The following is a 14,115-nucleotide window of genomic DNA, read 5'->3' as shown; positions in this document are numbered from 1 at the left end:
CAGGCAATAAAATTCCAAACCTATGAATAGCAGCACTGTAACTTCCGTTGAGATCAAGGCTATTTCTGTCCTATGCAAGGCTAATGTAGGCAGAAAACATCTGGGGAAACCTCTTGGTGCTGTATAGTTAACACTTGCCAACTGTAGTCCAAATGGAAGCATTCACCTTTGCTGGAGGTAAAACCTCAGAATTAAGTCCCATTCCATTAGCTCTCTCTTGTTAAATGTTCCTCTGTTGTGGTTATTACTGTTTTGTGGATTTTGTTGAATTTTGTCTTATGGCCAACTTAGCTACCCCCCTGAATATGTTTGCTAGATTTTAGATGATTTTCTTCATATGCAAAATGGCTTTTCAGCAATGTCTTTCTTCCTGTAACATCAAGTTGTTATCCTCACCCCATCAGCACAAATACATACACAAGCCCCTTGCCTTTAAGTGAAGGAACTCTCCAGAAAAGGAGTGCTTGCTGGCAGGGGAACAGAAACTGCCCATTGCATTTGCCCTTCTAAAATACAGAAGTGACCAAACTCTCCTACCACTGAATATAAAAAACATGAGCTGCCCAAGCGTAACAATAGCAGCTTCCCACATCTTACCTGCCGCCTGCTTTCTAAGCAGCCAAAGGATTCATGGAGTCATTACTTTTTCATTTACACTACAATTCACTTTTTTTTTTAAAATATTTGTGTACAAAAGCTTGGCTTCCTTTACTGGAGAACATATGCAACACCCATAAAAGCAATGCTGCAAAACAGTGTAAGCACTTCTCCCAGAATGTCACCAAATTACAGCATACTTGTACCAGAATACTTTAGCTACCTGAGCTTTAGTAATACCTTAAAACAGGTTTATATAGAAATATTAACATTCTACAAATGTCAATTTTCCATTTTAAAAACTACAAAGAGAAAAGGAACTTGAGGCTACATATTCTAGTCTCCAGAGCAATTTAATAAACAGCAGATAAAAGACATTTTATATACAAATATGTTGAACTACATTGCTGTATTGCTCTGTCTTTGTAATTGTATCATCAAAACATTTACAGCCTACAGACGATTTGCAGTCTAATCTGCTGATTATTCTTCAACTCATGTATTTTTAAGTGTTTCTAGGTGTCGACAAAATAAGTGATCATCCAAGCCTTGCAAACTGAATTTCAGTCAGCCACTTCAGTCGTAGTACCTAAAATCCAAGTGTAGTTTAAAACCGTTTATGAATATGGAACTTGAGTATCTGAATAAATGAAATAATTTCTACCTATATTTAGGGTCATCTCAATGGAAAAAGAGCAAACGACAAAATGTTGTATACAGGCAAGTGCTTCAGAATATCCTCGGATTCCCCTGATAACCTGGATTTTAGAAACCAGCATTAAATAATACATGTGTTGTCTAGGACACAAATAGCTTATATGATTAAGTTGCAGTATGGTATGCTCAAAATAGAAGACACTGCTCCACATGCCCTCCTTTCTTTTGGGAGCCTACCATGTAGGCATCATGTCTGGAAACCAAACCCTACCAAGATGTTTCGACACTTCCCAATGAATCTGCTCCAAACTGTACTTCTGGTCAGGAATCAAGACTTCTTCCATGATAGACAGCTGAGACAAGCGGCCACCACACATCTTCACAAATTCAACAAAGGCACTGCAGGAGACTTCACACTCCCCAAGGCCAACAGCTGACAGGTTTTTACAATGTTCTGCAATGCGAATCAGTTCTTCATCCAGTGGCCGTAATCCATTGGCACACACCACTAGTTCAACTAAGCGAGGGCATGTCATTCCAACCCGGCCAAGTACATCTTTGCTGACCGATCTTCCAAAATAAAGATGAGTGACTGGAATTTCATAACGAAAGAATGGATCGAACTCTTCTTCATATAAGAAAAAATACATGACTAAGTTCACTTTGGGAGAATGTTTGATAAAAGCATCCCAGCTGCTCTTCTCAATTGTGTGGAAATGTGTCTGTCCTGGATTCTCACTGACTACATCAATGCGCAAATGTTCTAATCTGACATGTTTTTCAGAAGACAAAGCAAGAAGGAGCTCATCACTTAGCAGATGGTAGTTCAATGCCAATTCACGTAAACCATGACACTGATCAGCCACACAGAGGATACCTAAAAAAAGAAAACGAAATATCAGAATGTGAGTTCACATCCAACCTGTCATAGAAAGGAAAGGTTTTGCCCTTAAATGGAAAGTGTTCCTTAATCTTAAATACATAAACTAGGTGTTTTGGAAATAAAAATCAAGTGATACAATCATGCTTCGCAAACAGGGTGCTGAAAAATAATACCTAACGACAGTCATACTGTCTAACAATGACAGGTTACCAGTCTAGTACTTCTATAAGGCAACAGTTTGAGAAAGGAGTTTAATCGAGTTGACAAAGTGACCTGGATTGCTAGCAAACAATGTCTTAATAATACAGTATGTGTTCTCTAGGTTATACAATTTTCCCAAGCTTTGCTAACAAAGATAAGAAGAAGATATAGAAACAAAGAGAATGGTAGCCCTGAAATTAGTTTTTAAAAGTTTGTATTTTTCCACTGTCTAAAATTAAGACTGATTTTAATGGAGCATTTGATTCAGATAAATTATTTGTTAAACTATAGGCTGTGTGTTGTGGAAGTCATTAAAGCAGTGACATACTGGCTGAACCATTTAGATAAATTGCTGGAGTGACACATAGAAGTAGTTAGGACAAGAAAACACTAAGGTACTATACTCCTTCCATTGTTCCTCATTCATTCATAGAAGGGAAAAATACAACAAGAGACACTGTCAGAAAAAGTACTTAAAAGACACCCTTCCCAATTGACAGGGAAAATCCCTAATCAAACTAGTCAGACAGTACTCTTAAAGTAAGGTATCTCCTGGCTGAAAACCTAATGTTTGTCCTAACTAAAGAAGAGCTAATTTGGCAAGTCAACATTTAAGTAAGTTTCACCAATTCTATGGCTCTACTCTACTTGAGACTAACCAGGCTACTATCTCAATTTGGAAGATGGAGAAGATGTAAGAGAAGAAAGAAGCATGAGGGGAACAAACTCATCCACAATTTATTATTCTTTAATTAAATGTCTATTCCGTCTTTCTGCTACTATAGATATTACTCACATTATACTCAAAATTATAATCACAACATAAATAAATCAATGAAAAATAATCAGGGCATTTATACAAATGATTAATCTGCACTACTGCATGCTTATATTTTGTAAAGGCAAAGCCAAGCAAACTGCATTTCAGCCAAAATATTTATGCAACAGGAAGTTATATATGTGTCTCATGATTTCTGTACAAACTCAATTTCACTGTGTCCAGAACACATAAATATAATGTTACCAGAGACCTGATTGGTAGAAACTTGAGTATGGACCTGCAAAGCATACACTGCATCCTAATGCTGAATAAATGAATGCCTTCCAACCCAACCAATGCAATCCAAGCCAAGCAAGCCTTTTAAATTTCCATTGATTACAATGGAAAAAAATTAAACACGAGCAGGTTTTGCATCTTGTTTGAAATTACTATAATTTATTGGAAGTTACAAGTAATTAATTTAATGTTATTAAATCTACATTCAGTTCCTAAATACACAGTTGCCCAGTTTGAAAGTACCTATCTTCGTTTTGTAAACTACAATTTCAAAGTCCACACTACAAATAACAGCATTATTACCTAGCATAATGTATACTATATGTAATCATATAATTCTGATACAATTAAGTATGTTGTCTTCAAAAATGTGCAAACTTCTGAAGTTTCTTGGCCAGAAAATACAGTTGCAGCAGATATCTGATCAGTCTGGCTGTGTGAAGATAGTAACATAGGAGATAATTCTGACAGCAAGCTCACCTGCTGGAGAAACATGAGGACAGCTGCTCATCTTTAACAGTTTCAGGGTATTACTGTTATTAGCCACTAGTACCTTTAGAGATGGATCATCTACTGGTGTATCGTCTATCTTAAGTGAAGAAAGGGATTTGGAGTTTACAAATACCACGGTCAGTGCAGAAATGAAGTGTGACTGTAGAAAGAGAACAGTAAAACCAAAGAGTGAAACCTAAGACCCAATACAGAATATATTTCATCCATAGCAGAAAATTTGGACAAGTACTTTAGATTTTTTAGGCCTCTCCTAAAGAGTACAGCTCAGACAACCAAGCTCCTGGTAGACAGACAAATCCAGATCTTCACACAAGCATGACACTGACTGCATAATGCAGAGCCAATAAAATGCACTGAGTTATGGCTTAATGAAAGCATGGACTGGTTTTGTCTCCAGAAGTATGAGCAAGTGTCACAAAGTCTGATGCACCTAATCCCATTTTTGTCCAGCAAGCTCGGGATCAGTTTACATGAGAAAAATATCCAGACTAGCACAATGGTGGATGGCCTTGCTCAGTAACTGCCAATCTACAACTCAAATACCATTCAAACAACGTAACTTAGAGTTTAAACAATATGTTTAAGAACCAGTTACATTCTTCAGTCTTCAGATGAACCACCACATCATTATTGCTAGTATTTTTGTAAAAGTAAAAAGGGTGTGCTGCACATTCACACAAAAAATTTGAGTCACATATGGAATCTCCTACAGCAACATATACCAATTACAAGACTTATACAGAAATATAAGACAAACCTCATTCTGTGAATTACCTAATTTGACTTGTTCCTTTTATAAATGCTAGTTATAACTTTCATTTGCTCTGTCTTAGGAAGAGCTCTGGAAACACTCATGGGCAGATAACTTTTCTACACTGACAAAGTTATTTCATGATAACTTGACTTAAGAACTGAAAGGTTTCCTACATCTATGTAACATTGGAAGAGATTACATTAAGAATACCTACTTCTGTAAGAAACAAATTAATGTTGGCAATAATTGCTATTACACATCAGTATGAGCATATTCAGAGTTGTAGATGTTCAAATTTTCTACACTGAGTAGACTGAGCCTGAGAAAAAGATCCGAGAAAGCTCCAAGGGGAAAAAAAGCTAGAAGAAAATGGTTTATGTAAGAGAGGCCATGGCAGGAGAACAAAGAGAATGGAGCAACAGAGATACAAGGGTATCTTTGAAAGTTTACTATTTTTCAAAGGTTTTAGAACAGCACATGTGACTTTCCCGTACAGTGAGGTTTTTTCCTTGTACTCAAAACACTGCATTCACTGTTTACAAAGATAAACAGAAAGAAGAGGAGAACGGCCTACGTTAGTTCTGGTATCCTAAGGACAGTAAAGCAACAGCCACTGTCTGTCCACAGCCAACCGAACGCAGCACTATGAAGCAGCCCTAGCTTACCATACAAAGGCTGCTCTGGGAAGCAGTGACAAACTATGGTTTATAATTCCAAGAACAAACTTTGGTCTTTTATCTCCCCGCCTCCTTGTCAAATAAGCCTCAAGATTACAAGCTTTTGCTTTACAGCCAACTGCAGCTTGTCATGCAAAATCCAGGTCAGTTAAATTTGTCTTAACTATGACTAATTTAAAATTTAAGTAAAGACTTTTTAACCTCACAGACTTGCCAGAAAAGGGCTGGGGAGTACATAAGCTGCTGGATAGTTCATGAAACAATAAATCAGTTCGTCACTGCATCTAAATATAGGCCTGGTACAGACTGGCTGAAAGCAGCGGTCTGGGGCCGATTTTAGGACTTGGGAATGCAGAGCGTCTGCACGCTGCCAAGCCCTACTGCGCAATGCTGGTGCCATCATGGCATGGCCCCACCCAAACTGCACTGGTTGGAAGTGATGCGATTGGGCACATGAGTGCTCCAATTGCACCCCTTCCAGGAAGCTGCTTTTGGAAGCCGTTTTTGCTCCCGAGAGGGAGTGCATTGTTGCCATGCCTTTTGCTTGCTGCATCAACGATGCGGGGCAAAAACGGGCGGCACAGAGCCGCTTGTCTGTCATGCCCCAAAGTCTCTCTCTCTTTCTCTGCATGAGGGATAAACAAGAAGACATGCACATGCTGAGACAATTATACCATAATGTTTCTTTTTCTTCTTTCTCTTCAGGTACCTACAAGCATAATGAAAGTGAGAAATACTAGGAGAGAGGAACATGAATTTGCTACCTGGGAGTTTACTCCAGGCAGTAAGGGGAAGTGAGTTTAGTTTCTGTGAAAAGCATTAGATGACTTTGTAAATGCAAGCACAGCAAGATTTGCAAGGTAAGTTTACCCTTAGCATAAAAAGGAACAGACTGAAAGAAAAAATAATAGGACCATACCATGGGAACCCACTGCAGCTCTGAAGTATCTGGACCATGATCACCAGAAACAGAGCAAAGCTTATTGCAGCAGTTACAATGATAGACAGCACATCAGACAGTCATAATTTATTAATTTAATCTCTTGAACATTTCGAGCATTACTTTTCAGTATGATTTATACCTTGGGTAAATCCATGAAGCTTGGTCGAGCTGTTGAAATTAGTCCTAGTGTTTTTAAAGAACAGTTCACAAGCTGCGATAAGATATCACAAGCTGCTTCAGCTGATTCCTTGCTACTGTCCACCTTTAAAAGAAATAAAGACTCCATTGATGCAAACATCCCTGCAGAAAATGAAAACATTCTATGTATTTTCAAAAACATTATCTATGATCCACTGTGTAACAGACATAAAGTGACTGAAGGGAATAAAGCATTATTATTCACTTTTATTCTGGCTATGAAGAGTCAGATGGGAAAAATTTCTCCATTTTGACATACAAATGATTTTGAATATCAACTAGGAGATGATCCAATCATTGTTAACTTTTAGGAAGACAGAATAGATGAAATTTTGCAGCTTATCTTCCATCCAGCAAAATCCCTTCTGTTCAATCAGGATTTTCCATCACATATCCAGGCTGCTTCCTCTCTGCAGAAATAATCCAGCTCGACACCATTTTACCTGCCATGGCTCCAGGCTAGGGAATTCTGGGAAGTGCAGTTTGTTGTGGTACCAGAGCTCGCTTACAGAGAAGGCTAAATGTCTCACAAAATTACAGTGCCCAGAATTCCAAGGCACTGAGCCACGGTAGTTAAAGGGGTGCGAAGCTGGATTTCTGCAGAGTAGATGCAGCCTCTGATGCCAATTCTCTTTCCCAGCTGTCAATTTATGCATGGTCTCCCTTTGGATTATTTGGGGGCGGGTGGTGGTGGTGGAGTAGCATCTTAAACCATAATCATTCCCCCTCTTCTCTCCCCTCTGCTGCTCATATTCAGCAACCACCAAATCAAATCACTTCTGCATTTTCATTTAAACAATTTTTTATCTCCTTGACACACATTCTGTTTACTGTTCTAGCCATCTATTACCCTGATTACTATAATAATTTTCTTTCTAGGCTTCCACTGTCTCAATTTCTTCCAGCATTCATCTGTGAACATTTTGTGTGTTTAAATGTGATGCCCATCTTCAGTCCCTAAGATGGTCTCTTCTCTACAGCTGGATTCTCCTTTCCAACCCTTCCCACATCTTTATCTTTCCATTCTTACACCTCAACCCATCTTTTCCTGTGACTTTCATTTGTCCACTTCCATGACCCTCAGCTACTGAAGGGTCTCCTACTCCCTAAAACAACCCTATCCTTTCTGTCCTACTGTACCTTATGCCCGAAACTGTCTCCCAAGCCACATCTCTTATTCCTTTTAAACCAATCTTCAGAACTCAAGTTTTGTGCTTGGAACAACCAATAAATTATTATAATAAATGATAGTACATACATCACATATTCTTTCCCTCCTTATCATTTTGGATCATACACACTTTTAGTTTGGTCTTCATGGAATACATGCATATGAACAATTAAATCTGTTATTAAAATATAACCCTTGTTCATGTATTTCAATTAAATAATTGGAAAAGCTTCTGAAATAACTGTAAGATGCAAATATAGTGTGTACTTTTTATTAAATATCAGACAAATGTGACAGATCCACTGTGTCTAAAGATGTATGGCCATGGCTGGAATTTATTTGGGTTACTATTTCCTATGACCAAGATGTTACATCTCTTTTAGCTTTTTTAATAGTTCCATGGTAATCTGTGAGTTTAACAGATTACACGCGGCAACACAGTATCAATATCCCAGGTGCCAGTTACTATTGGCAGCTGACAGATAGCACATATTTCCCCAAAACACCAAGATGTTTTATATCAAAAGTGGGCAACTGTCAGAGGTTAAGAAATTGCACTGAATCTCCAAGGAACGTCAGAAGGCAGTCCTTACCCATCCTTTAAAGAAAATAATCCTTAAAAACATATCCCTCTGAAATGGCCACTCAACACTCCCAAGAAGCACAAAAGGCAGTTTTGCCATGTGTGGGAGTGAACTGTTTTTAGACCCAGAGAGCAGCATTTCCCCCCCGACACTTCCTATTAAAGAAGACCTCTCTTTGTCTTGAAATGTCCCTGCCTTTCCATCCCCATATGGTAAAACTGCATCCTAGTAGGAATAAAAGGATATTGGGGTGACACACACAATAAATAAATGTTTTGGGTCCTTGGGATGCTAAAAAATGCCCTTGGTGGTCACATGAAATATGTATGCCACATCTTCCCTTGTGGTATATGAACAATGGTGGTCATGAGTCCATACATTTTTGCCTGGCCTTGGTGGCCTATCAAAGATTGGTAACACAAGGACAATAACCCTTCATCCTTATACCCAAAGAGGACATGGAGAGTGGGATGGTAGTTCCCATAAAATAAAAAGCAAGTCCAAAGTCAAAACTCACTTGGAGGTATAACTTGTTCTTCAAGTCTCCTTGATTTCCTACTCCATCTCAAGTGAATGACAATAGAGATGGAACTGTACTGACCTTGTCTGCATATGAGGGTTGCTAGAAACTCCAACCACAAAATGTCCATCAGATGTACATTTGCTTGTCCCTGTTCCAGCTCAGAGCATGAAAGCAGAGACTTGCATTTGGGAAAGTCTCCCTTTCCGCAGGTTCAAGTTTGGGTGGAATCCTCAGGATTCTCTGATTCACCATAGCATGTCTGACCACACACTGAGATCTGTTAATACTGTCCTCTTGGTGTCTTCTCAACTCCATCATTATCCAAACCACCCAATAAAGGACACTAAATACACAGAGAATCCCTACTCATCCTGAAGTACATCTTTCCGAGCCTCGTTGGGACTCTTAAGGCAACATGTTAATTCCTTTTACTGCTTTATCATGCTAGTGGGCAAACAGGATTTAAATGAGAGTTAAACTAGAGAAAAACAGGAAATGTCTGAAGTTTAACACCCAACGTTTTCTGGTTTTCTCTAGTTAAATTCTACTTTAAATCCTATTTGCCCGCCAGTGTGATAAAGCAGTTAGACTTTTTGTTCAGAAGCAACAAGGAGTAAGGAAACAGCATCTCAGCAAGTGTATTCTCAAGAACAAATGCTCTACTATTTATAAATAAATGAAGATTCAAGCAAGGTAATGCCCTCGTAGCCTAAACTTCGTTAGTATAACTCAGACATAAGAGGGTGATAAACAGTAAAAGGTTTAGCAATCTGTAAACACAAACTTGCAAGTCTAGCACCATGAACTGGATGAAAGGTGGTAATAAACAACTTGTTCCTGGAAAATACCAAGTGTGAAACAGAAGCATGCTTCCTGAATAACATACACTTTCCAGAACAGTTTCTGGAAGTTTGAGAACCTTCTGGTTCCATATATTAAAGGAGGTATCTTCCATTTGAAGTCCATGCATGAAACCTAATGTTCATACTATGATTAGAATGGTTTCCCATTCTGCTTCTTCACAGCAACCAAACTTTATTCCTGAGTCCTTCTCTAGAAATGTATGACACAGAGGGAAGGTGGGAAATTATTTATACACACACACACACACACACTAGATGATCAGAAGTCATTGCAAATCTAAGTAATTTATTCTACAAGTGTAATGCAACAGCTCAAAGAAGAAGCCTTTGCAATGCATTGAATCAGGAGGAATGGTAGAAAATGTCTGTTCAGAAAATGTCGATACCAGTCAACTAGGACTATGACAGTCACAATGGGAGAAATAACAATCTTTGTGCTTAAATGTCAATAGTTACTCTAAATCCCTGCAACACAAAGCACTTCTTCCTGCTTGCCTGCTATTCTTTCTGCTCAAAACAAAATGTACAGGTGTCTTTGCTTTCCCAACACAGTTTTGTTGTTTCATTTGAAGTTGGAATGTTACTTATCTGAATTGATTTTTACTACCCTGGAACCAGCTAGCATTTTCAAGTAGAATATTTTTCATGTTAAAACTACCATAGCAATATAAACCAGTCTGCTTGATTAGTGCAAACAAAACAAAATCAAACAACACAAAAATCAAACATCAGTTCTGAATGCAGATTTTCCATGTCTGGTTTAAATTTCAATATTCAGTGTCTGTTTGAGGTAACAATATAACAACATAAAGGTTCAGAATGAGGTGAGGTGCATTTAAAAATGTGTATAAATTAGATTAATCGGACCCAGTCTCAGCAAGGTGTATTACCAAGTACCAAAATATATTTCAGATTTTTAAAATTACTACCTTTGTGTAGTGTTCATTTTCCTTGATAATACCAAATATCTCTCTACCAAAGACGAGGTACTGTAATAATGGCTTTAAAATAGTTTAAGCCACTTAAGATATATATTTAATACAATTCAACACCACAATCTAATTTAATTTTTTTATTAAGCAGTATGCTTAATAATGCAGCATGCAGGTATCTCCTCAGGGCTACCACATGTCTGTTGAGCTGGAACAGAACCGGCAATTTACAAAGCATTTAAGTTAATTTGTTTTTAAAACTTAAATTAGTTACCTTGAAGCTGACATACTGTAGATGGTTGGAATGCCTTTTGATAATTTGCTTGATAAGCTCTGGATGGGTAGCCTTTAGGTAAGATGTAGCTGGCTGGTTCAGTTCAAACTCAAACGCTCCAGAGCTCTGGCATATGAAACACTTGGTTCCACCTGCGGCAGACTTGTGAGCATGCGCGCGATCAAGGAGAGGCAAATACTGGAATATGTGCAGAACCACCTCCGGGATAGGTTCCCCCACTCAATGCTCTCAATATCGCTTACAGATTCTCATCTGGGATTTTCAGTTTTTTGCCACCAACTGTATTCTCCTCTTCTGATAACTGACTGCCAGCTTAACTTTTTTCTTCCCCGCGTTTCATCATTCGGTTTTAGGACAAAAACATTTTCAAGATACATTTTCCATAGACCAGAAACCAATTTCCCTAAAATCAGACATTATTTCCCCCCCTTTTTTTTTATTCTCCTCACATAAAACAAAATCTAAAGGGGGAAAATTGCAAATGTTCAATTTTTTTCCAGATTAGAGACTTCTTTTTGTAACACTGTTTGTATAACGCTGCGGATATATTTGTCATTTATGAACACAAGATAATGATAAACAGCAGAAGATAAGCTGAACACCGTCTGTATACTGATCTTTACGATATATCAGCATATGGGATCAAGTATCTTAATACGCTATTCTTTTAAAATTACTTTTGGCTGTACAATCAGAAGACAAAGGAGGGAAAAAACATTACAGAGACTTTAGATCAGTTTGGGTTACTCCAGAGCCTTGAGAATTGTAAGAACCAGTCTGTATCGTAAAATAATGCAGATTTACTACACTTCAATTCTTCTTCTTGGATAGACATATGAACAACCTCCAGCGTTTCTACTGCTGTCAGAAAAAGTCCCCAGAAGGAGCCCACATTTGAGGACATTCTTTGGATTGCCATCCAGACACACAACTGGATATTTCTAAAACAGCAACTGGAGTCTCAAGCGTTAATATCCTTCCACATCCTAATATGATTCAAGCCCCACACAAGCCGCCACTGACGATACAAGCACTGCATAGCATGCACAGCTGGCACAGGAGTTGCACATCACAGATAAGTGACCCACTGTAGTGGGGGGGAAACCCACTATACAGGGAAAGGGAGGTGATGTAGGTGCGATTGACAGAAGTGTCGTAAAAGCTCTAGCACATTCTTTGAGGAAAGCAACCATATTAATAGAATACAGCATACAACAACGGCCCTCACGCAAGCTATGCCTGAATTGGGGGCAACACCGAGGAGAAACAATCTAACTCTTGATTTGGGTGTCCAAGTGAAAAGAAGAAAGCAATACGATCTCAGGCTCTGGTATACAGTGGGGGTGAAGGTAGGGAGAGGATGCACAGGGAAAGGGGAGTGATACCTAGCATCTCCAATCTATCTGTCCTCTTTCAGAGACAGGCATGGGAAGTCAAAGGCTTTCATGACCGGCATCCATAGTCTTTTGTGGGTTTGGGGGGCTATGTGGCCATGTTCTAGAAGAGTTTATTCCTGACGTATCGCCAGCATCTGTGGCACCTGGCATTTTCAGAGAATACTGGCATGGAAGAGAGTTGGATATTTATATACTGTGTGACCCTGGGTAGGGAGTGATTTCCATGTTACTCATTCCCTACTCAGGGTCACACAGTATATATATATATATGTGTGTGTGTGTATCCAACTCTCTTCCATGCCGGCATTCTCTGAAGATGCCAGATGCCACAGATGCTGGTGAAACATTAGGAATAAACTCTTCCTAGAACATGGCCACATAGCCCACAAAAAACTATAGAGAGAGGCATGCCTTTGCAAAGTGTATTTGCAATGCGAAGGGTTGAGTGGGCAGGTGAAAACAGGAGAGATGGAAGGGCAAGGAGACTGAGCACGCTGGGTCTCAGGTGCAGCTGTATAAGATGATGATGATGATGATGGTTTTATTCCTATATAATAGGAATAGTATATAATAGCAGTATTACAGTCAGCTCTCTGTATCCACAGACTTTTTTCTATCCATGGATTCAAGCATCCACCACGGCTTGAAAGTATTTTACAAATATATAAATTCCAATAAAGCAAACCTTGATTTTGCTGTTTTTTAAATGTAAGGAATACTATTTTACTCCGCCACTGCATTTAATGGGACATGAGCATCCATGGATTTTGGTATCCACAGGGAGCCCTGGAATGAAAGCCCTGCAGATACTGAGGGCATCTTATTACAATAGCATTTCAATCCTTGAATCTCTGTAGTGGTTTAGAGGGTTTCTATACACTTGAATCCCTATAGCAGTAGAAAGGCAAGTTATTATTATATTATAATATCCCACCTTCCTACCAATATAATATAATATAATATAATAATACCCTACAATATTATTAGTAGTAGTTTTAAAATCCCATATATTAATAACAATACAATAATATCCAGCTATATTACAACACTAATAATAATAATAATAATAAAATAATATCCCACCTTTCTAAATCTATAGTAATAATAATATCCCACCTTTCTACAGGTATAATTAACTAATAATAAGACATTAATAATATTTATAATATATTATTATTGTTGTTGTCATTAATATCCCACTCTTCTAAATATATATTAATAACAATACACTAATAATATCCAGCCATTCTACCTATACAATACACTAATAATAATATCCCACTTTTCTTCCTATATAGTAATAATAACAATATCCCAATTTTCTGCCAATATAAATAATAAAACACTAATACTTATAATACAATATTATTATTAATAATACCCCACCTTTCTACCTATATAATAACAATACACTAATAACAACAATATCCCAAGTTCCTACCTATACAGTAATAATATCTTACCTTTCTACTATAATAAACTAATAATAATACAATTATATTTATAATAACAACACACTAACAATAATAATACCCCACCTTTCTACCAATAGACTAATGATATTTATAATACAATATTATCAATAATAATATCCCACTTTTCTACCCTATAAATAACAAGGCACTAATAATAATGATATTCCCTCCTCTCTACCTAGGTAACAACAACAACAACAACAGCAGCAACCCCATGTCTCCCAATGCAGTGGGCTCAAAGGTGGCTAACAGGAGAATGATAAGAGTAGACCTACTTCTTGCCACAACAGTCTTTGAGAACCCAAGGGAGGAAGGGAGGAAAGAAAGAAAGAAAAGAAAAGAAGGAAGAAAGGAAAGAAAGAGAGAAGAAAGGAAGGGAAGGAAGGAACGAAGGG

General features: G+C 37.9%; 1 protein-coding gene across 1 annotated transcript; it reads right to left on the bottom strand.

Annotated features, from left to right (window-relative positions):
* Window positions 1–931: 931 nt before the first annotated feature.
* FBXL3 (F-box and leucine rich repeat protein 3) lies at window positions 932–11,188 on the bottom strand. Its single transcript, XM_042460095.1, is given in 8 exon segments — window positions 932–2,131; window positions 3,876–4,047; window positions 6,422–6,544; window positions 10,828–10,945; window positions 10,947–10,998; window positions 11,001–11,054; window positions 11,057–11,105; window positions 11,108–11,188. Coding segments are annotated over 8 exon segments (1,293 nt in total). The 3' UTR covers window positions 932–1,487.
* Between the last annotated feature and the right edge of the window lie 2,927 nt (window positions 11,189–14,115).

This window comes from Sceloporus undulatus, chromosome 3 (genome assembly GCF_019175285.1).
Source record: "Sceloporus undulatus isolate JIND9_A2432 ecotype Alabama chromosome 3, SceUnd_v1.1, whole genome shotgun sequence".
Classification (NCBI taxonomy): Eukaryota; Metazoa; Chordata; class Lepidosauria; order Squamata; family Phrynosomatidae; genus Sceloporus; species Sceloporus undulatus.
Note: the sequence above shows the minus strand (reverse complement) of the source record. Positions and strands in the feature narration are given on the sequence as shown.